The 24942-nt window shown below is 39.2% G+C and overlaps 1 protein-coding gene across 4 annotated transcripts in view; it reads left to right on the top strand.

The window, feature by feature from the left end:
- The window catches only part of galnt3 (UDP-N-acetyl-alpha-D-galactosamine:polypeptide N-acetylgalactosaminyltransferase 3 (GalNAc-T3)), a 64690-nt gene extending 40543 nt beyond the window's left edge, over positions 1–24147 (top strand). For all 4 annotated transcript variants that reach the window (XM_051930914.1, XM_051930913.1, XM_028806372.2 and 1 more), the window contains 7 exons: positions 3060–3294; positions 7900–8017; positions 8480–8680; positions 16307–16438; positions 17618–17719; positions 21820–21975; positions 23997–24147. In XM_051930914.1, coding sequence (XP_051786874.1) covers positions 3060–3294; positions 7900–8017; positions 8480–8680; positions 16307–16438; positions 17618–17719; positions 21820–21975; positions 23997–24110 — 1058 coding nt within the window. In that variant the 3' untranslated portion in view covers positions 24111–24147. The remainder of the gene's footprint in view (positions 1–3059; positions 3295–7899; positions 8018–8479; positions 8681–16306; positions 16439–17617; positions 17720–21819; positions 21976–23996) is intronic.
- The last annotated feature ends 795 nt before the right edge of the window (positions 24148–24942 follow it).

Genomic DNA, 24942 nt, shown 5'->3' with positions numbered 1-24942 from the left:
AAATATTGCTGAAAATGACAGCGTTAAAAGTTTATAAACTCAACAACTGTGTCTTCTAAATTCTATCAGAATAATTTGATATCATAATGGCTAGTGAAAATAGAGAGCTGGTAGGTTAAGATATTTTACAGTAACTGAAAATGATAAAATTCATTTCAATATTATTTTTAGGCAGAAATTGTCTTCCATAGCTAAACTTTAATCTTTAGAGACTTTAACATTATCAATTATTTTTCATGTTCATCCTAAAATATTGGCGTAGGCTCAAATCCTGCATTTAAGCTGTTTTAATACATAGGTGAACAGTTTATCTGTGGCTTAGTTAATTGGAGTGAGGAATGTGTTACTCAGAAATGTAGATTTCAGGCATTGGATGTGCCAGCATCATTTCAGATTGCATACTTGTGCTTTCCTTTATGCACAGATGCTGCATTTTAATGTATTTCACAATAGCTATGGTTTTATTTTAGCGTAAGCTTTAAAGTAAATGACTGAATTGTAAATGGGTCAGATTTTCTTTCTTTTTGCAGGCTTAGTCAGGTACTGTTAAAGCTATGCCTCGTGTTGCGTGTGGGAAATTCCATTAGGTTATGCTCACAGTGTTGAAGTGGTTGAAGGTTCAGAATTAAAGATTCGATAGATTATATATATATATATATATATATATACAGTGCATCCGGAAAGTATTCACACCGCATCACTTTTTCCACATTTTGTTATGTTACAGCCTTATTCCAAAATGGATTAAATTCATTTTTTTCCTCAGAATTCTACACACAACAAACACCCCATAATGACAACGTGAAAAAAGTTTACTTGAGGTTTTTGCAAATTTATTAAAAATATTTAAAAAATTGAGATAGCACATGTATAGAAGTATTCACAGCCTTTGCCATGAAGCTCAAAATTGAGCTTCCTTGAGATGTTTCTGCAGCTTAATTGGAGTCCACCTGTGGTAAATTCAGTTGACTGGACATGATTTGGAAAGGCACACACCTGTCTATATAAGGTCCCACAGTTGACAGTTCATGTCAGAGCGCAAACCAAGCATGAAGTCAAAGGAATTGGTTGTAGACCTCCGAGACAGGATTGTCTCGAGGCACAAATCCGGGGAAGGTTACAGAAAAATTTCTGCTGCTTTGAAGGTCCCAATGAGCAGAGTGGCCTCCGTCATCCGTAAGTGGAAGAAGTTCAAAACCACCAGGACTCTTCCTAGAGCTGGCCGGCCATCTAAACTGAGCGATCGGGAGAGAAGGGCCTTAGTCAGGGAGGTGACCAAGAACCCGATGGTCACTCTGTCAGAGCTCCAGAGGTCCTCTGTGGAGAGAGGAGAACCTTCCAGAAGGACAACCATCTCTGCAGCAATCCACCAATCAGGCCTGTATGGTAGAGTGGCCAGACGGAAGCCACTCCTTAGTAAAAGGCACATGGCAGCCCGCCTGGATTTTGCCAAAAGGCACCTGAAGGACTCTCTGACCGTGAGAAAGAAAATTTCTCTGGTCTGATGAAACAAAGATTGAACTCTTTGGTGTGAATGCCAGGTGTCACATTTGGAGGAAACCAGGCACCACTCATCACCAGGCCAATACCATCCCTACAGTGAAGCATGGTGGTGGCAGCATCATGCTCTGAGGATGTTTTTCAGCGGCAGGGACTGGGAGACTAGTCAGGATAAAGGGAAAGATGACTGCAGCAATGTACAGAGACATCCTGGATGAAAACCTGCTCCAGCCCGCTCTTGACCTCAGACTGGGGCGATGGTTCATCTTTCAGCAGGACAACGACCCTAAGCACACAGCCAAGATATCAAAGGAGTGGCTTCAGGACAACTCTGGGCTCTGTCTGGGCCACTCAAGGACATTCACAGACTTGAATCCGATTGAACATCTCTGGAGAGATTTTAAAATGGCTGTGCACGATGCTTCCCATCTAACCTGATGGAGCTTGAGACGTGCTACAAAGAGGAATGGGCGAAGCTGGCCAAGGATAGGTGTGCCAAGCTTGTGGCATCATATTCAAAAAGACTTGAGGCTGTAATTGCTGCCAAAGGTGCATCGACAAAGTATTGAGCAAAGGCTGTGAATACTTATGTACATGGGATTTCTCAGTTTTTTTATTTTTAATAAATTTGCAAAAACCTCAAGTAAACTGTTTTCACGTTGTCATTATGGGGTGTTGTGTGTAGAATTCTGAGGAAAAAAAATAATTTAATCCATTTTGGAATAAGGCTATAACATAACAAAATGTGGAAAAAGTGATGCGCTGTGAATACTTTCCGGATGCACTGTATATTATATATATATATATAGAGAGAGAGAGAGGTTGGGAGCATGTGCTTATAGCTCATTGCCGCACCCACCACATGACAAACCACCTGGATTCGTACCAGAGTGCAGCAGATGATGCCTCAGCGCCACACTAAAACAGTGCCAATCCTGCCACCAAACACCCTGTTTTCCCTGTAAGTTGGAGGACCTGGATGCAGATTAACATCATACCCAGGATGAATCAATTACAGCATAAGGGTCTTGCTCAAGGACCTAATGCAGTAGAGTTGCATCTGGCGATTATGGGATTAAAAACGGCAACCTTCTGATTACTGGCACAGATCCCTAGCCTCGGAGCCACCACTCCACTCCTATATAATATAATAAAATATTTAAAATAAAAAAAAATGATAGTCAAGTGCAATTTAGCTAGGCTTAGATTTTATTTGAAGACCTAAAGTATCCTTTGTCAAAAATTTACTTTCATTTTATACACAATATGGCCTTAACTGTAGAAAACACATGCATTATCTGGTATGTTGAAGAACAGAGTAAAGTTTAACAGGGCAGTATCTGTTTATTTTAATTCATCAGGAGTTTTACAGCATGGATATGTGGCTGCAAAAATCTGCAGTAGGCATTGATGCTTTTGAGTCAACAGGGTTTCATAATTATCTATTTAATTTTCCCAGCACCTTGTTAAATTAATATCTCAAGGATTTCAGGCAGTTTTGTAGGGAAGGTTGTGTGGTCTTAAAGAATAAAACTTCATTTTCACTCTTTTCATTTTAGGTGAGTGTTTTCATGGTTGGTTAGAGCCTTTGCTAGCACGAATTGCTGAAAACAACACAGCAGTGGTTAGCCCGGACATTACAACAATTGACCTTAATTCTTTTGAATTTATGAAACCCTCTCCATATGGACAAAACCATAATCGTGGTAACTTTGACTGGAGTTTGTCATTTGGATGGGAGGGTGTTCCTGATCATGAGAAACAAAGAAGAAAAGATGAAACGTACCCAATTAGGTAAGTAAACTAAATCATCACTTTGCATAGTCATTTTCCACTGAAATTTATAAGGTGTCATTTTGTTAAAGTTTCTTCATGGGTTTCTTTGTAATATTTTTTTTATTATCAGACTAATAAAACATTGCTTGTATGATTTCTATTTATTTAAATTTTTTAAAGAAGTAACTAAGTTTGTACTGCCTTGTTGTCTGTATGCAGTTACATGCACACAAAATGTGTTGTTAGTTAACTGCATAATGTATACCTGCTTTTACATGTACACCTCCTACATCATGCTTATTGCATTTTCTGTGAAGACTCTAACAAACATTTTAAATGAAATGGAGAAAACAGTCAAAGAACTGTGTATGTTGAGTTGAAGATATATAATGTGTACCTATAGAGATTTATCTTTTAATTTCCTTGCATTTACATTTTTGTAAGCAATATTTCAGGCGCATGCATACCACTTACAATTTAGAAATTGTGGTACCAGTTTGTTTTATCATTTTTCTCCATAAAGTAGATTTTTGCCTGTCTCATTTTCATCTGCTTTATCATATTTATGTTCACAGACAACAAATTTCATTTTTTCTCTTTCCAACTTTCTTTTGAACAGTGAAAAGCAAATAAGAATACAAAAAAGCAGACATCTTGCAATATGCTTTACCAAAAGAGCTCTTTATACTATTCTACTTGTTTTTACTTGGAATGTTTGCTGGCATTTCTCACCACCCCCTAAACCTCTGGTGATTATCATGCTTTGATTGGTTGAAATATAAGGCACTTTGATTATAGCTGTCTGTACATTTGAAAATTCATAAAGATGCAAAGAGTACAGTCTATGTACTGTATTGGTCTTGTGGTATAAGACAGACGTTAGTGGCAGGCTTACCTGCCATCTATAAACATATACTGTATTACAATAATATTAATCCATTTTATTTATATAGCACTTTTTCAATGGTCAAATCACTTCACAAAAATTCAAAATAAACAGCAATGTATATACAACATTGGAAACAATATTTGCATTAAATACTCGATAAATATAAATACAGTTAAAGTAGTCAATGCTGGATGAAATGAATAAATGGGAATGAGTGGATCAGGGATATGTTACGGTGGTGGAAGTAAGAAAGTTTCCTTGTGTTGGTAGAATAAGAAAGGGAGGAATTAAAAATGATGCCACTGTTCTTTGCAGTAGAATAAGGTCTGATATCATCACCAAGAGTAACCTTTATAAGCTGACCTTTAGGACCAAATAACATTACTTTGGTTTAGTTCCTCTTCAATAATCAATAGAATTTTAAAATTTCTGCAAAGGAGTGATGGCAGTGGCTGATGCTGTGTATCTGGCAGTAAGTGCAGACAGCAGTGGTGATGACCGACATCTTCAAGGTTCAGTTAACATACTGATTAATGTTCATCCATATACTGTTTGAATAAATGGGTTAGTTGGACAGTTACTAATGTTCTGCTGTTGGTTTTCTGAAATTGGCTAAGGCTTTCGTAATCATTAATGAGCTGTACACCTGATTGGTTCTGTTTGGTTGAAGTTGAAGATTCATCTTACTGGTATAAAGTTTGCCAGTTAGTCATTTGTAGATTTCTATATTGTTAGAATTATTTTGATAGTTTCTGTTATCCCAATTCTACTTCTGTCTAAAGTTGTTGTATTCCTCCACGCTCAACAAATACTATATGGTTTTCTTGTAGCTGTTTCTAATAAATACCTTTTTGATATGTGTTGCTACATTAATGGTGATTTGATAAATCCTTATTTATAATTTTCTTTGAAACTAGTTATTTGTCACTATTTTAAAAAGTTTTATACTGTAAATAATGGGATATGGAACAAAAATAACACTTTCTGTCTACGTTGCCTCTTACGGTAGAGGCATGAAGTGAACATTCATTTGTCGGGGGTGAGATGTGTAGAAGTACTTGGTATTTTATTGTGCTGGTACTTTATCCCACAGTCTTTTTTTCGTCCATCAAAGGTTTCTCTTACTAAATCTTTTACATTAGGTGGCAATCATGTGTACTGTGATGTTGGAAAGTAACTTTTTCAAAGGCCTTGCTTGCAAACAAAGCCCAGTTCTTTACATTTTCTCTGACAAAACTCTGAAGGTAGCACAGATGTTTAATGATTGGATGAGTACTTTCTATTGGGCTATATGTGAATATCAAAAAGGCCTTAACCTTATTTTGCACTTTCTGCATAATATCTGTATACATATGAAGTTCAAATCTTTAGACGAAAAAGAAAAAACAATTTCAGTGTTTTTTTTTTTTTTGTTTTCCACATAAAGCAGATTTTGCTATTTAAAATTGTTAATGATGTTTAATAAATTTTCAGAGGAATTAAGCTGGAAAATATATATATTGTATGTGTGAGTGTTATGAGGGTTGGTAGGGTTGTGAGAGAGAGAATATTTAGTTCAATTTTGGAAAACAGTGAGAGACTAGCATTATAAATATTTCATTTTATTCTTTTATCACCAAAATTGTATTGAATTAGTCCATCATTTCTCCCATGACATGAGCAAGAGTTTAATGATAAGTCTTTTAATTATAATATATAAAAAAAGAGTAAAAAATGTGCAGCTTGAAAAAACACTTTAAAGTGCAATGAACTTAATTTTTTTTGCAGTATAAAAATAACCACCTTAGTTATGTTACTTAAATTGCTCCAGCAGTGGCTTAAAAAACAAACTATAGTGGAAACAGCTACATCAGTAGCTTTAAAAGCAAACTTAAATTGCTTCACTAGTGTCACCAGGGGTAAAATGGTTTTATGTGAGTTTTGAGTTGCAGAGCAAAAAATGTAACCACTTTTTCTTGGCTAAGGCTGGCTGTCTTTTTGGAAGTTTACAGTATGTTGCCTGTAACCAAAAAGAGACGCTGGGATGATGTTGAAGTAGCAGGGATACATAGGTATGTCTTTGCAAGCCTGGCCAGGTTGGGGTATCTAGCCTCATTAGTCTTCCACTAATGTAAAGGATTGTCTTCTTTGGCAACTTTTTTCTCTCCAAAGTACAGTATGTCAGGATCTCATTCCTCAAAACCTGTCCATAGATTTCTTCAGCTCTGACACCTGTTGTCTTCTTCACTGCTGTTTCCCAAGCCAAGTAGCAAGTAAAGTAAAGTGACAGTGATGGCAGTTGTAGGTCCAGCAGCTATGTTACTGGTGTAGAAACTGGCAGCACAGATTTGGTCTTCCTTACACTGTTGGTGATACATTTCCCTTTTCAAATCAAGTAGCCTGTGTTTGTACTTTAGCTCGCACATGAAATACTTGCTCAGGTGTCAGAAACTTCACTTTTCCACTCCTTGGGTCCAGTGCTCTAGCGAGGACTACTTTGTTTGGTCCAGAGTCTAAAAATGTAGCCACCTTCCTCCATCGTTGCTGAAGCTGCTCCATAGCAGTGACTTAGAAAGCCTGAACTGTGTTGACTCAAACACACCATCCGTTATGGATTTCATGAGCTCTGCTACAAGTGGGGTATTGAAGAAATGGCAGGGTATTGATTATTCAAATTCCATTGTTGATAACAATTGTACTTGATGAGTGAATGCCCAAGTATGTCAGAATCACATACCTACCATAGAGTATGAAATAAAATAAATGCTGCAGTGTTGGAGCAGAGGAAAGACACGAGGGCATTCTCTTGTCCACTAAGCTAAGTGTGAAAGCGCCCTAATAAACAGTGGGATGTGAGCTTACCATTCTGAAGGCATATCTTCACTCACTCCCATGTGTTTCCTCTTCAGGTGCTCATGAATGACAGTTGTACTCCCGTGCCATGCCAATTCTGCAGTGCATATTTTACAACCAACCATTTTTTGGAACTCCATAATACAAAGTGTTCCCATACTTTAGCGGTTTTTAGGTTGCAATTTTGGACTTTCGTCTCCTTCTTTCTCTGTCACATTGAAATGCACTGCTGCCAAATGTGATGGCGTAATGTGTGTGACTCCACTGATGCAACTGTTTGACAATGAAAATCAATGCCAAAAAGTGTAATAATCGAATTTATTGATTTTTGTTGATTAGTTGTTGCAGCCCTATAATGTTATCATTATTTAGTCATGAAATTCTGTTTAAAAGCCATACTCTAATAACTGTGGTCATAATCTTTTAAATGGACAAAAATGATACTTAAATAATCAAGTGCAAATGTAAGGAGCTTTTAATTTTTTTATGTATATAAAGTATTACGTTCTTTTAAAGAGGTGTGTGTATGTAATGTACATTTATTTAGAATATGATAATGATTAGTATTACCTTGAAACCTGTGGGTTATGAAATTTAAGATTTATATTTGTATTAAAGATCAAAACACCTTGTAAAGAATGTTTACAATTTTAAGCTAATATAACTTTTCATTCAATGCATGTGGTGATGACCTAAGACACAGGGCAGTTGGACAATCACACACCTAATTGTCACATACCTTTGTTGGACTGAATGGCCTGTTCTCATCTAGAGTGTTCTAATAAAATCAGTAGTAGAGATACATACAAATAAGTCAGACACAAAATGAATATTTTCAAAATACTTTGCAACCTAATTGCCAAAAGATTACATGTACTTTTTTTTGGTTTCTTTGTTTTCAGGACACCCACTTTTGCTGGAGGCCTTTTCTCAATTTCCAAGAAATACTTTTATGATGTTGGAAGTTATGATGAAGAAATGGAAATCTGGGGAGGAGAAAATATTGAAATGTCTTTTCGTGTGAGTCCATTTACAGATTTTTTTTTTTATTATTATTGTGTGTTTGTCAGTTAAATTTTATAAGAACTTTTTGAAAGTCTTTCAAAAACATTTAAGAATGTTTAATATAAATCTGCTCCTCCTTTTAAGAATAGTATTGTAGGCTGCATTTCAATGGTAACCAGGATTGCAACATTGCCAGTTGTAATTTATTTTACCATTTTTAACTATTTTTTTTTCAGATCTGTTGAAATTTAAACAAGCTATGCCAAGCTGACCTTTTCATCATTACCATTTGATAACTCCTTGTTCAAATTGTGTTAAACAACTTGTGTTTTAATGATATTTTTTTTTCCTTCTTCTTAGAAGTTGTATTTTCTAAATTCCATAAATTGCAGTAAATGGTTTAATTACCAGTGCGCTGTTTATATCAACTGCACAGTGGTGAACTCTTTTACTCTTGTCATTTGTTTGTATTACCAGGTGTGGCAGTGTGGTGGTCAACTGGAAATTATCCCCTGTTCTGTAGTGGGTCATGTTTTCCGCACAAAAAGCCCACATACCTTCCCTAAAGGCACCCAGGTTATTACACGAAACCAAGTTCGTCTAGCAGAAGTCTGGATGGATGACTATAAAGAAATATTTTACCGGAGAAACCAGCAGGCAGCACAGATGTCAAAAGAGGTGGGTGGCATCTTGGAACAAGTGGTTTCCAGATGGTTCAATATATGAACATCATCTTGCATAGTATGACAGGCCATGCATTTCAAAATGTAATTGCTTCTGTCCTTAACTCCTTCTTAAAAAGTTGTTAAGTGCAATTTGGCTGCCATTTTTGTGCATCAATTCCCTTTCATCTTTTCATAGAGGCCCAGTAAGACCAAACAGGGAATAATCAAGATGATCCCTTTATTTCCAATTTAGATGATTCAAAGAATAAAGAACAATACAGCCTAAGTGTCTTGGAGGGTGGACAGTTGCTGTGTTTTATATTTATATAATGGTTACGCATTGTTTTGCTGCCCAACTTTAAAAACACTTTCATTTTTTTGGACCTTCTGGAATGATTTGCTCGTTTTGGAATGTTTTTATACCATGTTTCAAATCATGATGTATGTTGTTCTAATATTTGAACACGTGTCCTTATTTAAATTTCCTGATATTTCCAGTGGCTTGCTGTTTTCTGTTTAACTTGCTTGTTTGGTCAAAGTCTAAGTGAAATGAAAATATTTTTTAAAACTTTTATCAAAGTAAACTGAATTGCAAAAACATTATCCTGGCAGCAAGATATAATTGTTTTTTCTTACTGAAAGATGAACATTGATAAATTATGAGAGTTCGTTTTTATTATGTGCCTTGCCTGTTATTTACATTCCACATAGTTCTGAGTTAGATGGAGTATTTCTGATTTATTTGTGGCAGAGTGTACTAGTTTTCTTTTCTTTTGCCGTTAGTTTATTCTGAGACAGGAGCTGAAAGTTCATGGTATAAATCACTTATGTTAATATGTGCTGTTATTATTTATACCTGTTACATTATGCTATAAATGTGGTTCTGGTCTAACTACATGATCGTTTAACTTACTAAAATACAAAAAGTCCACATAAAAGTAAATAAAACTCATAGTGCTATTAAATAATGGTGAGCATGTTAATTAGGTATTTTTCATTGATAGCAAAAGTCAAATGTTGTGCGACTTATTTAAGCTATAGTTACCAAAGTGTCAGGAAAACACCCATGTCAGAATTAAGCTGGGTTTATTTTAATTCGAATGGTTTTGAAGTTGTTTTCCACATGCTGAACAATAGGGTAAAATGTTAAATTCTTCTGTTTCATGGCTCTGATGATTATAATTGTGTTTTGTACTGATATCTTGATTTGGTAAAATACAACCTTAATCTATATTTATTCAGAACTACAACTATTTTGAGATTGTTTGTTTAAAATGCAGAAAATTACATCATTGAATGTTGTATGCAATAATGAAACAAAAAAATAAGCTGACTTAAGTAAATTCTCGTCACTTTTACTATGCTACTCATCAGCAGCATTTGTTTTGGCAATTCAAGAGCTATAATTCCTCCAGTGTATCCTGTGGCATTTCTTAATCTAACTCCAGGCAGCAGTGCCTTGCCTGCTGTACCTCCGGAGGTACCCAGAAGATATCTTGACCAAATGCCCAAACGGTCTGTAAATGGCTCCACCCAATCCAGTAAAACTGAGGTTCCTTTGTTACTGAGCACCCATTTTTGGAGATTAAGCCAAGCAACTCTGTACAAGTGACCTTGTTTCAACTGCTAATGAGCTCAGAGCTCATTACCATAGGTGAGGATGGAAAGGTAGTCTGATTTGTAAATCGAAAGATTTATCGGAGGACATAATCTCATACATCTCCTTTACCTAAAGGCAGCTAATCCTGTATTTGAAGACCACAACCCATTCTGGCTGAACAGTATGACCACATTCTTATCCCATCTGCATTACACTCCTCTGCAAACTAATACTTTGGGACAATCCTAGTCTGGTATAGCCCAAGAGACAACAAATAATTTGAAAATTATAAACGGTGGGGGTCATTTGGGGTGAAACAAGATACGACCTTGGTGGAGTCCAGTGTCCTGACTGAAATGACTTGACCTAACAACAAATTTGCAAAGTCAGCATTCAGCTAAGAAATAATAATAATTGCCCAAGGAACATCCCTTTCATTATGCAAATAGATGGATTGAATGGCAAGCACTAATAGCCCCAAGCTTCCATACTCTTGAAGCACCTTCCACAACAAAACACTAGGAAGGCAAACAGTCATAAGTCTATCAAAATATTTACAAAGTTATTGGCAAATTCCAAAGGACCCCACAAACATCTGTACAAAAACAGAGGTTGTCCACTGTTGTATGTTCAGAACAGAAACCACATTGCTCCTCCTGGATCTAAGCCTCAGGTGTCAATTGTAGTGCTGAAGTTTTAAATCTGGCAGCAGAAACTGGGAAGTCCTTTGTAGTAAAATTGTATAAAAAAGATTAAAGCATAACAGTTAGTTAGGATTACACGACTTCTAACATTGAGGCTGAAGTCTTAAGACATTTTCAGCATCTGTATAATTATATTTATACTGATTCTTTATTGTATGAAGTTGAAAATTTGTATACTACAGTTACCATCTCTTTGGATTGTTAAGGGGAAAACAGAATCCTTGTGGAAATCCATAAAGATATGAAGCATCCCAGTCTGGAACGAATCTGGGATCCAGGCTTTGTGAGGTGACGTTTTTTAATCACTAAAGCACAATACCGCTCATACCTTTTACGTGTAAAGCAAAAGGCTGTGTAACACAGATTTACAATGTTTTCAGAAAGTATTCAGACCCCTTCACGTTTTGTTCACTTTATTGTATTGTGGATTCACCTGTAATTCATTTTTGCCCATTTGTCTACACTCAGTAGCCCATAATGACAAAGTGAAATGAAAAGAAAGGTTTGCAAATTTATTAAAAATCAAAAACTGAAATCTCTCATTAATTTAAATATTTAAACCCTTTGCTGTGGTACTTCAAGTTGTGGTCTGGTTCATCAGATGTGTTTGCTTTAATTGTGCTTGAGATGGGTCTAGAAATTGAATTGATTGGATATATTGTAGATTTGAAAGGAGCACACTTGAGTATGTATATAAGGTATCCCAATTCACACTGCATGTCAGGGGGTGGGGGGGGGGGGGGGGGGGGGGGAAATAAGCCATGAATTTCAAAGAACTCACTTTAGACCTGTGCAACAAAATTACGATGAGTTGTGGATCAGGGCAAGAGGATAAAAACTTTTTTTTTTAAATCTTTTAATATTCCCTGAAACAGTGTCACCTCAATTAAGACAAAATGGAAAGTCTGGAACCTCCAGGATTCTTCCTAGAGTTGTGAGTAACTGGGCAGGGAAGTGACCAACACAGCTTTAGAAGACCTTTGCTTTGGTGGTAGAACCTGTCGGCAAGGAGGACCATCTCAGCAGCACTTATTTTTAAAACTCATTCCTGAGTTAGAAGATTGCATTTTCCTTAGTAAAAAAGGAAATATACAATAATTGGGGATTAATAAAGTGAACCTTTCCTTCTTTGTTCTTCTTTCAGCAGCTCCCGTTAGAGGTTGCCACAGCAGATCATCTTCTTGCATATCTTTCTGTCCTCTACATATTGTTCTGTTACACCCATCACCTGCCTGTCCTCTCTCACCACATCCATAAACCTTTTTAGGCCTTCGTCTTTTCCTCTTGCCAGGCAGCTGTATTCTTAATATCCTTCTCCCAATATCTCTCCTCTGCACATGTCCAAACCAACGCAATCTTGCTTCTCTGACTTTGTCTCCCAACTGTCCAACTTGAGCTGACCCCTCTAATGTACTCCTTTCTAATCCTATCTTAGCATCTTTAACTCTGCCACCTCCAATTCTGTCTCCTGCTTTCTGGTCAGTGCCACCGTCTCTAACCCATATAACATACAGTAGCTGGTCTCACTACCGTCCTGTAGACCTTCCCATTCACTCTTGCTGATACCCGTCTGTCACAAATTACTCCTGACACTGTTCTCCACCCATTCCACCCCAAGTAACTCCTCCACCTTTGCCAACTCTACTCCTTGCATCCTCACTGACCTCCCTCTCATTCACACATATGTATTCTGTCTTGTTCCTACTGACCTTCATTCCTCTCCTCTCTAGAGCATATTTCCACCTCTCCAGGGTCTCCTCAACTTGCTCCCTACTATCGCTACAGATCACAATGTCATCCGCAAACATCGTAGTCCACAGGGGCTCCTGTCTAATCTCCTCTGTCAACCTGTCCATCACCATTGCAAATAAGAAAGGGGTCAGAGCTGATCCCCGATGTAATCCCACTGCCACCTTGAATGCATCTGTCACTCCTACCGCAGACCTCACTACTGTCACACTTCCCTCGTACGTATCGTGTACAACTCTTACATACTTCTCTGCCACTCCCGACTTCCTCATACAATACCACAACTCCTCTCGAGGCACCCTGTCATATGCTTTCTCCAAGTCCACAAAGACACAATGCAACTTCTTCTGGCCTTCTCTAAACTTCTCCATCAACATCCATCCATCCATTTTCCAACCCGCTGAATCCAAACACAGGGTCACGGGGGTCTGCTGGAGCCAATCCCAGCCAACACAGGGCACAAGGCAGGAACCAATCCCGGGCAGGGTGCCAACCCACCGCAGGACACACACAAACACACCCACACACCAAGCACACACTAGGGCCAATTTTAGAATCGCCAATCCACCTAACCGGCATGTCTTTGGACTGTGGGAGGAAACCGGAGTGCCAGGAGGAAACCCACGCAGACACGGGGAGAACATGCAGACTCCACACAGGGAGGACCCGGGAAGCGAACCCGGGTCTCCTTACTGCGAGGCAGCAGCGCTACCACTGCGCCACCGTGCCACCCTCTCCATCAACATCCTCAGAGCAAACACTGCATCTGTGGTACTCTTTCTTGGCATGAAACTGTACTGCTGCTCACTAATCACCTCACTTCTTAACCTAGCTTCCACTACTCTTTCCCATAACTTCATGCTGTGGCTCATCAATTTTACTCCCCTGTAGTTACTGCAGTCCTGCACATCCCCCTTATTCTTAAATATTGGCACCAGTACACTTCTTCTCCACTCCTCAGGCATCCTCTCACTTTCCAAGATTCCATTAAACAATCTGGTTAAAAACTCCACTGCCATCTCTCCTAAGCACATCCATGCTTCCAAAGGTATGTCATCTGGACCAACAGCCTCTCCGTTTTTCATCCTCTTCATAGCTGTCCTTACTTTCTCCTTGCTAATCCGTTGCACTTCCTGATTCACTATCTCCACATCATCCAACCTCTTCTCTGTCTCGATCCAACTTGCTCCAGAAATCATCTTTCTCATCCATAGCACACCCAACTTGTGGGGCATATGCACTAACAACATTCATCATCACACCTTTCCAGCTTCATAATCATTACTCTGCCTGACACTCTTTTCACTTCCAAAACACTCTTGACATACTGTTCCTTCAGAATAACTCCTAACCCATTTCTCCTCTCATCCACACCGTGATAGAACAATTTGAATCCACCTCCGATCCACCTGGCCTTACTCCCCTTCCATTTAATCTCTTGCACGCACAATATATCGACCTTCCTTCTCTCCATCATATCTGCTAACTCTCTCCCCTTACCAGTCATACTGCCAACATTTAAAGTTCCTACCCTCACTTCCACTCTCTTTACTTTCCTCCTGCCTCTGGACAGGTCTCCCCCCTCTTCTTCGCCCAACAGTAGCCCAATTTCCACCAGCATCCTGTTGGCTTACAGTACTGGTGGCGGTCGTTGTTAACCTAGGGCTCGACCGATCCAGTATGGAAATTGGTATTGTTGTCCGCATATTGATTTGGCAAAATTTCACACCGGATGCCCTTCCTGACGTAACCCTCCCCATTTATCTGGGCTGGTTTGTGCATCCCCTTTGACTGGGTTGGGGATTAATAAAGTGAACCAAATACCAAAAAAAAAATCAAAAAGGAAAGAATAAATACATCTTAGAATTGTATGAAAGGCTACAAATTAGAAATGAGCATTGCAGCAAGGCAGGCACTGAGGTGTAGTGGCACTGGCTTTAAAACAAGGTTGCCACTTAATTTCCCATTTCTTTCTCACTTTGAGGTCCTAAATTGCTTAACCTGCAATTTCCCGCAGAACGTTTTAACATATTTTCAATCTTGTAAGTCATCTTAGATAGAATTGTCAGCCAAATATTTACTACAATAATAATAATACATTATTATTTATTAATATTATTATCATCCATTTACATAAATAGCAAATATCTATCGTCTTAGATGCATGAGTGTACCAATAAAGCTTCTATTAGTGTACTGAAATTCTACATACAAATTGTTTCTTACTAATTTTATAAAAAACAAACGTGTCCAGATGGCTCATGCAGTCTGTATGTTTTATAAACGATCCAAACTACTGAGGTGACAGAATCCATTATATCAAGATGAGAAGATCACATCTGAATATACAGTATACCTGTACTAATAAAAGGCAAAGCCCTTACTGACACACTCATCACTAATTCTCCAACTTCCCATTTAGGTAGCAGTCTGAAATTTGGCAGGCTCATTCCTTACAGCTTACTTACAAAAGTTAAGCAGGTTTCATTTTGAAATTCTACGCGTAACCGACGACAACGTCCGCCATGTTAAACTTTATTTATGGCCCCATCTTCACGAAATTTGGTAGGTGGCTTCCCTGCACTAACCGAAACCGATGTACGTACTTATTTCGGTGGTATGACGCCACTGTCGGCCGCCATGTTGAACTTTCCAACGGTCTTTGTTACTTATGGGCCCAACTTCAAGAAATTTGGTACGCGGGTTCCCAACGCTAGCTGAATCCTACTTACGTACATATATACGTACATAGCCTGTAGCTCGGACGCCGTGTGAGGCGGAGTTGGGTCCCCCACCCCACGTCCTCCCACGTAGTTGGCTGCCTGCCTATATAAGGCCGTCCGTCGCTCCGGTCTCTTCATTCCCTTCCTTGCTTTGCCACGGTATTCACGTCTCCCTGCTGATAACTGCAGCCTTTTTATTTAATCCACAGCTTCTCTGCTGTTTTATTGTTTATTATGATTATAGTTATTGTGTAGGTATTTTAGACTTAATTTACATTGTTCAGGTACCCATTTCCTTTATCGTTCCAACTGTACCCCCATTAACATGTCTATCGAGGTGATCACCATCGATCAAACAACTGTCACTTACCGAGTGGTTTCAATGCCCGGAGATGGCGCCTGCCTTTTCCATTCTCTGTGTTACATATTGCACGGCCATATCAGGCTCACTCTTGATATCCGGAGGAACATTGTGTCTTATGTATTGAATGACTGGGACAGGTTCAAGGTGTGGACTGATGACGATACGGGAGATAATTATACTACACAGGAGCACTAGAAGAGTGAAATGCTTAAGCCCTTCACCTGTGGTTCTGCATGTGAGTTGATGGCTGCCGTTGAAGTGTTCGTTTGTCGCTTTCAAGTGTACCGAAATGGCCAAATATTTTACACCTTTGGACAACCGCCAATACCTCTTACAGTCAATGTCACTGTACTGAAGGCTTTGTAACATACCTAAGGTATGGAAAAGGTATATGTGTAGCATTAGTATACTTTCAGGCTTAAACTACAAGACAAAATTGATTCTTTTTCTGTTGGTTATAAGCTTTTTTTTTTTTTCCCCCAATGTTCTCTTTCCACAGAAGTCTTTTGGTGACATTTCTAAACGACTGGAGCTAAGAAAGCGAATCGAGTGCAAAGACTTCTCTTGGTACTTGAAGAATGTTTATCCTGAAGTATTCTTACCAGATCTGAATCCAGTTCAGTTTGGATCAGTAAGTTATGCTCCTAATGGGTCTCATCTTTTTATATCTTTTTCTGTCATAAGAATATTCATAACCAAATATATAAACTGTCCAATCATAGCGTTGAAGTAGAAATCCTGCCATGATGTCAGTGATAACTAGGTGAGGAAATATGTAGATAGCTGGACAGTTCATTTGCTGAAGTTCAAAATTATACCTTTTTTGGGGGTGTTGCTGTTTCTGTTAATTCCTCCACTAAAGTTTTATGTTCTCATTTTGGAGGTAAAATAGTGTTTATTTTAATGCCCGTCCTGTCATGAGCCGCCTTTAGTTTTCTGTTTAAGATGCAGAATATCAGCAAAGACTTCCACAAACTTCAGTGAACATCAACTCTGCATGTTTGCAGTTACACGCCTATCTTTCTTAATGAAGTGGTTGCCGCACAGCTGCGCACGAATGTTTTAGTTGCTCCTAAAAAGAGTCCAACTTTGTGTGTGGTGGCTGAAGCGGTCTGTATGTACAGCTTTTGGGCAAAATGAGATTTGCACTTCAATTTAAAAGTTAATTTATTTATGTGCACAAATGTGGTTCTATATATCTGGAAAGTATGAATTGATCCATATGTAATTTTAATTCCAGGCCACCCTGCTCCCCAGGGGTTTGGCGGCTCTTGCTATTTTCTCGTTTTTATTTTTTTTCTGTATGCTGCCTTCACTAAGCAATCGCCCCTTTGAACAGCTGCAAAATTAGATGTGTTACTTATCAGTGCGCAGAGTTTCAAAGCATTGTAAGCCTGGCCCTTGAAGGCATTCACTGTCTTGTTCTGAAGTCACCGGAGGGCATCAAGGTAGAGATTGTACTCTGAAATTCAGTGTTTTTAACAATAGGTCCACACTTCTTCTGAAAGCACGTCAGCCAAATGGAGTGATCAGAGGGGTATGATATTCTTGTTTTAGAGTTGGGGAAAGGCAACTAGATGTTTATGAGCTAAATTGTCTCATACGGAGAATGCTTTAGGCTTGTTACTTTAAATTGCATTTCCAGAATTTTCATTTAACATGTTAGATGTGAATACTGAAATGCTTCCATCAAAGCCCTTTATTACTTGTTTTCACATTTATCTTTTAAAAAGGCATTGTAGCTGAACATCAGGTGGGCTAATCTATTTTGCAGAATGAAAACTACATTTGAATATCGTGTCTTCCTTAGGTGAAGAATATTGCTAAAGGTTCCTGTCTGGATGCAGGAGAGAATAATGAAGGTGGGAAGCAATTAATAATGTACCCCTGCCATGGCCTTGGAGGAAATCAGGTATGTCCTGTTTGTGGCTTCTTAACATTTTGGAAATTATTGTCTCTCATCGATCCTTAGTGCAGAAGAGACACAAGTGTGATGCACCATCATACTTGAAAAGCTTATATGGCATCCACCATGTTTTGTCTTAGCAGAAATAAATAATAATAATAATAATAATAATGTATTGATACAAAGGCAACTACAAGTCTGATAGGAATATACTGTGTGTGTGTGTGTGTGTGTGTGTGTGTGTGTGTGTGTGTGTGTGTGTGTGTGTTGTTCTCCCAATCGAAAGTTTTCACATGTTGTTGAATCGCAGTAGATTTCATTTGGCTTTTTTTTTTTTTTTTTACACTGATAGAAAAATTCTTTAATGTCAAAGTAACAACATATCTCTGTAAATGAATATAAACTATTTATAAATACATATTATAAATGAATTGATTGCAAAAGTCTGTACTTATTAGATCCACCTTGAGTTTGTGTGCTCAGGTCTCTTTTTTTGTATCAGCTTAGCACATCTGGACTCTGACATTTTTCTTCATTCATCTTTTCAAAGCCTTTTTCAAGTTCAGTCACAAATCCTCAATTGGATTAAGATCTGAACTCTGGCTTGGCCATTCCAGGACATTCACATTATTTCTAAACCATTCATGCGTAGCTTTGTCTTGATGCTTGGGGTTGTCGTTTTGCTGGAAAACCAGTCCTTCCCCAAGGTACAGGTTTCTTGCAAACTGTATCAGGTTTTCCTTCAGGATTTCCATGTATTTGCTGCATTCATTTTACCCTCACAAGCCTTCCAGGGCCTGCTGCAGATAAGCATCACTACGGGATGACGCTGCCACCATCGTTCTTCACGGTGGGGACATAGTGCACTGTTTGGCGTATACCAAAAATGGTGTTCAGTATGCCTTCTGGCAAATTCAGCTGAGATGCTGTGTGTGTGTGTGTGTTTGTGTGTGTTTTTTTTGTTCTCTCCCCACTTTGCCACTTTCTTGTAAAGCTGTGACTGTTGAAGCTCCTGGGCAGCAGTTCTTGTCTGTTCAGTCTCTCCAATCTGACCCACTGTAGCTTGTCACTCCTTCAGGGCTCACGGTGCTCTGTAAGTGGTCACTGTCACTCATCTTCTTTTTGAACGATCACGCAGTTTTGATGTGGCTTCCCTAGGCTGATTTACAGCAGCGCCATACTCTTTCCATTTCTTAATGATTCATTTAACTGTATGGTCGGCAACTTTGGAAAATTTTGTTTCTATCCTGACCTTATTATGGCACTGCTTGGAGTATAAGTTGGCCAACATACTGCCTCCCCGAAAGCTGGTCCTTCCACATAAAGTTCATTTACTGTTTACTACAATCAGTCGAGACCAATGTTCCCTCTAAGGAGTAGCATATAGTGAGCAAAAAACATTGTTTATGAGCAACATTTTGTTTAAGCCAAAAATTTATGAGCACCAACGCCGACGGTCGGAGTGAGCGATCGTGCGATAAGTACGAGCGACGCCGTTGGAATGAGCGATCGTGCGGGAAGTATGAGCGACGCTCTGAATTCGTGTGAGCGATTGCTCACGCGCTAAGCTTAGAGGGAACATTGGTCGAGACCCCAACAGCTGATCTCCTTTGAACTAATTCTAGGACTTGTAAAGCCAATAGGCTGCACTAGTGCTGATTTACAGTGCATCCGGAAAGTATTCACAGCGCATCACTTGTTCCACATTTTGTTATGTTACAGCCTTATTCCAAAATGGATTAAATTCATTTTTTTCCTCAGAATTCTGCACACAACACCCCATAATGACAACGTGAATAAAGTTTACTTGAGGTTTTTGCAAATTTATTAAAAATAAAAAAATTGAGAAAGCACATGTACATAAATATTCACAGCCTTTGCCGTGAAGCTCAAAATTGAGCTCAGGTCCATCCTGTTTCCCCTGATCATCCTTGAGATGTTTCTGCAGCTTAATTGGAGTCCATCTGTGGTAAATTCAGTTGGTTGGACATGATTTGGAAAGACACACACCTGTCTATATAAGGTCCCACAGTTGACAGTTCATGTCAGAGCACAAACCAAGCATGAAGTCAAAGAAATTGTCTGTAGACCTCCGAGACAGGATTGTCTCGAGGCACAAATCTGGGGAAGGTTACAGAAGAATTTCTGCTGCTTTGAAGGTCCCAATGAGCACAGTGGCCTCCATCATCTGTAAGTGGAAGAAGTTCAAAACCACCAGGACTCTTCCTAGAGCTGGCCGGCCATCTAAACTGAGCAGTCGGGGGAGAAGGGCCTTAGTCAGGGAGGTGACCAAGAACTCGATGGTCACTCTGTCAGAGCTCCAGAGGTTCTCTGTGGAGAGAGGAGAACCTTCCAGAAGGACAACCATCTCTGCAGCAATCCACCAATCAGGCCTGTATGGTAGAGTGGCCAGACGGAAGCCACTCCTTAGTAAAAGGCACATGGCAGCCCGCCTGGAGTTTGCCAAAAGGCACCTGAAGGACACTCAGACCATGAGAAAGAAAATTCTCTGGTCTGATGAGACAAAGATTGAACTCTTTGGTGTGAATGCCAGGCGTCACGTTTGGAGGAAACCAGGCACCACTCATCACCAGGCCAATATCATCCCTACAGTGAAGCATGGTGGTGGCAGCATCATGCTGTGGGGATGTTTGTCAGCGGCAGGAACTGGGAGACTAGTCAGGATAAAGGGAAAGATGACTGCAGCAATGTATAGAGACATCCTGGATGAAAACCTGCTCCAGAGCACTCCTGACCTTAGACTGGGGCGACGGTTCATCTTTCAGCAGGACAACGACCCTAAGCACACAGCCAAGATATCAAAGGAGTGGCTTCAGGACAACTCTGTGAATGTCCTTGAGTGGCCCAGACTTGAATCCAATTGAACATCTCTGGAGAGATCTTAAAATGGCTGTGCACCGACGCTTCCCATCCAACCTGATGGAGCTTGAGAGGTGCTGCAAAGAGGAATGGGCGAAACTGGCCAAGGATAGGTGTGCCAAGCTTGTGGCATCATATTCAAAAAGACTTGAGGCTGTAATTGCTGCCAAAGGTGCAACGACAAAGTATTGAGCAAAGGCTGTGAATACTTATGTACATGGGATTTCTGAATTTTTTTATTTTTAATAATTTTGCAAAAATCTCAAGTAAACTTTTTTCATGTTGTCATTATGGGGTGTTGTGTGCAGAATTCTGAGGAAAAAAATGAATTTAATCCATTTTGGAATAAGGCTGTAACATAACAAAATGTGGAACAAGTGATGCGCTGTGAATACTTTCCGGATGCACTGTAGGTGCCTCGTGTGAACATTTTTAATGGCTTCAGTTATTTATATTTGTAATTCAATGAGATCACTTTCACTTGGGTTTAAAAACATTTGTTTTCACTTTGACATTAGAGTCTCTATCAAAAAAAGCCAAATCCACTGTGATTTAGTGTTTTATAACAATGAAATGTGAAAACTTCCACTTTTTTATAGGCTCTATACAAAAAAGGGATTTCTTTGCCAACTTGTGTGGCCTTACATGCCAAGCTGTGAGTGGCCTTCTTAATCTGCACAGTGTTCTGCTGTGAAATATGAGCTTAGCATTTTCTGATCAGAACGTGTAAGAATACCTGATGATGATTTCAAAATAAAAAGTCAAACCTGATGAAGACTCTCGCTGTTTTCTTTCTTTTGTGTTTCCCCTCCTCTCACTTGCCACGTAGTTCTTTTTTAATTAACACACCTCGGCTTTATATCACCTTCTGTGCTAACGAATGGTTTTGCATTTGGTATGTTTAGCATTTTGAGCCATGTGTCTGTTTTCAAGTTTCAGTTTCCCTTTGACCTTTGCAAATTTGAATTATGTAACCAAAGTTAAGGTCTGTATTTGGACCAATTTAAAAACCGTCCTTGATGATCCAGCTCATGTAAAAGACACTCCTTCCAGGATATTGGTACTTCAGAATATCCAGCGCTTTGAGCAGCACTGATTTAGTGAGCTTACATACTGTGACTGTCTTTCTCTAGCATTATTATTTCTTTTGTACATTTACAGTAGGTGACTGGAGTTGTTTACGTCGCTTTCCAATGTGATTTCAAGACTAAATATTTTTGTTTCAGTATTTTGAGTACTCCACACATGAAGAAATCCGGCACAACATTCAAAAGGAGCTATGTTTGCATGGCACAGCTGGCGCTGCTGTTAAGCTGGAGGATTGCCAGTATAAAGGACGTGACACCCGTGTTGCTGGAGAAGAGAAGTGGATGCTTAGAGAGGTAATTAATTTTAGTATAATGAGATTATAGTGGCTTAGCATCCACAGCGTACCTTAAAGTTACAGTTTGCCCCCATTTCAGAACTGTTGCCCTACGCAATGTAGATCCAGTGGCCACCTATCCATTAGGACAAGGTAGGGACCCCCTTTTTGCCCAAAGAAAAGCCATTCATTTTTTTAGACAAGAATTCAAGAAGGTGATGGGAGCATGCCTGAGTGACTTGGGTCCATGCTGACTCAATGGCGTCCCTTTTAGTTTTGTTCAGCCATACAGTACATTTGCACTTACAGTAAGCTCCTGCTGCATCTCACTTTCTACACACTGCACTGGATTGAGATCTGGGGGCCATACCGTCCGCCGGAGTAAACTGACGCCACTGTTATTTTCATGGAAGCAGTTTAAGATGATTCAAGCTCTGTGATGTGAAGCATTATCATGCTAAAAGAGACCATAAAGGGATGCATGTGTGTCACCAGCAATTTTTTCAAACCGATGGCACTAAGAGGCCTAAATTGTGTTCCCCACACCCTTATACAGCCATCACCGGCCTGGGCTGTTTAAAGATGGCATAATGGATCCATAGATTCATGCTGTTCACACCATCTAAACGTTCCAGGAGAACCTGAGGTTCACAAGACCAAGTGACAGTCATCTTGACTTGAAGATAACGTCCATTGTGACCTCAGTTTCCTGACACACTTAAGTGTGGTCATCTTCTGCTGTGCCATGTCCGACACATTGTGCATTAAAAGACACCGTTATGGACACTGCCGTTGTAAAAAGCTGTAAGTTGTGGATTTCTGCCCCTTGTTAGCTTGTATGAGTTCACCCAGGCGTCACTTATTAAGATGGTGTTTCAGCCCACAGAACTGCTGATCACTGTATTATGTATACATTTGTATTTTTATTTCTGGAAATGCCATGTTTTGGCATTAAGGAAATGTTGCAGATGGTTCATGTCGGGTAGATCAATGAATTATCTTATCGTTCGTTGTCTGCATCTCGTGTATACCGAGCTGCACTGTTTAGTGGAGCACACGCTTTCATTTACTAGCAGGTGTTCCAAACAAATTGACCACCAAATGTAAATTGTGTGAATGTAGTTGTCCACCTTAACCTCAGTGGCAAGATGTCTGCACAGAGCTTCTATTAAACATCATGCACTGACTTGATCTTGTGTGTCCTGTAACAGTGCAATGTTTTGGGCAATACGGGACCCTCCATGGCCACACCCTTCTAGTCAAGCATGGTGGTCGATAATGAGGCAACTGTGTGTCTAGCTAACAAAAAGAGTGAGACGATTCTAAAACTGGGGGTGAAAAGACAGCTTTTAAAGATTATCTAATGTAAGGGTGAGGGGGTTCAAAAACTGGGCTTGTATGTTTTACAAAAATACTCCTCCCAAAAATGATTTCTTTTTTTCTCCCCACATACCACTTACCCCATGAACATTTTAGTCTCATTTTCATGATCAAAGAAAAAAAAAATTGTCATAAATAAAAGGCAAGTAGTGACCACTGCTGTAGAAAGGCAAACAATGAATGGTGCAAAATGCCCAAGGAAAAAGATGACATTTTGTATTGCTTATGCCACATAATCCACATGCCAGTCACCCAACATTAAACAGTTACTTCCAGAATAATCCACACACATTATAAGCACAAATCTAAAGCCTCATGGGAATTTCTGAATTGAAGACCTTCCAGTCCACCTCAGTCATTGGTCAAGAGTCCTGTCTTCAATTCAAAGAACAACTCCCATGAGGTGTCAGTTTACTGTTCAGGATGTGTGCTCGGAGTGTTCTATAGTCGGATCAGTGACATTCAGATTATGTGACATAAATCCTGCGAGATTGTATTGATTTTGTTTTTTTATTACTTGCCGTCCGTCGTACAGCCCTGGTCACTGTAGGCTGCTATTATGTTGAACTTCTTTGCCTCATTTTTGGGTGGAGCAAAATAGAAAAAAAAAATATTAAAACATTTGCTATGTAAAAGTAATCCTGTTGAACTTTCTCCTAGAATCGTCTCTTTGTCAACCCTGCGTCTAACATGTGTCTGTCTGCACATCAGGAACATCCAAGTTTGGCTCCTTGCAATCCCAGTGATGCTTTCCAGCAGTGGGTTTTTATTTAAGAACTCTGTGCCCTGCAGATGAACACTTTTGCACATCCATTTTTGATGAAGAAAGATGTATTTTCATAAACCGTTGTGAAGTTTTTACAACTTTTATACTTATGCTGGACAACATTTTGATATTGATAAACTTGCACTTGGGTTTAGACATGGAATCGAATTTGGGAGAACTGGTGGGGTGGGCTGGGAAGTTGACAATGCTGAATTAATTACCAAAGATTGTGAAAAATTGCAATATTTATAAGTTTGTTTTTTTTAGTTTACTACAGCGGGGAGTTTTGTGGTGCCCAGATCTTCAGATATTAAAATGTGATGTTGCAAAGCTTTCATTTTTGTACATAAAATGTTTTCTTACTAGCAATAACATTACACTTTTTTCCTCTGAGGAATAAAAGGACAGTTGTTCTCACCTCCGTCCTCATTAGGTGAAAGGGTTCAGGACAAAAGCCACCTGAACACAACTCCTGTTGTATGGCCTTTTCTTTCTGGTGAGCTGTTCATTTATCCTCCTGAATGTTTCCGTTCTTCACTTCCAGTTTAGTGGGCTGCTGGAATGCTGCTGTGTTGTGAAGAGGAGTACACGAGCGCAGCCCACTGCGATAGGCGTTTCATCTTCTGTACCTGCTGGAATGATAACCCGCTTGTGTCCTTTCACACACTGGGACAATTTTTTTTTTCTTTTCATTTTAAGAATATGACCACTGGGAGTAAGTCAATTTCTAGCTTTAAATGGCCAACATTGTTTACTGTATAGTTTTTTTTTTTGGCTGTACATAAAATTAAATACTTTTGAGAACTGTTTTCCATTTTGTCAGCTTATACAGTTGGAAAA

The sequence above is a fragment of the Erpetoichthys calabaricus genome, chromosome 8 (assembly GCF_900747795.2).
Source record: "Erpetoichthys calabaricus chromosome 8, fErpCal1.3, whole genome shotgun sequence".
NCBI classification, from domain to species: Eukaryota; Metazoa; Chordata; class Cladistia; order Polypteriformes; family Polypteridae; genus Erpetoichthys; species Erpetoichthys calabaricus.
This window is presented reverse-complemented; position numbering and strand designations above follow the sequence as displayed.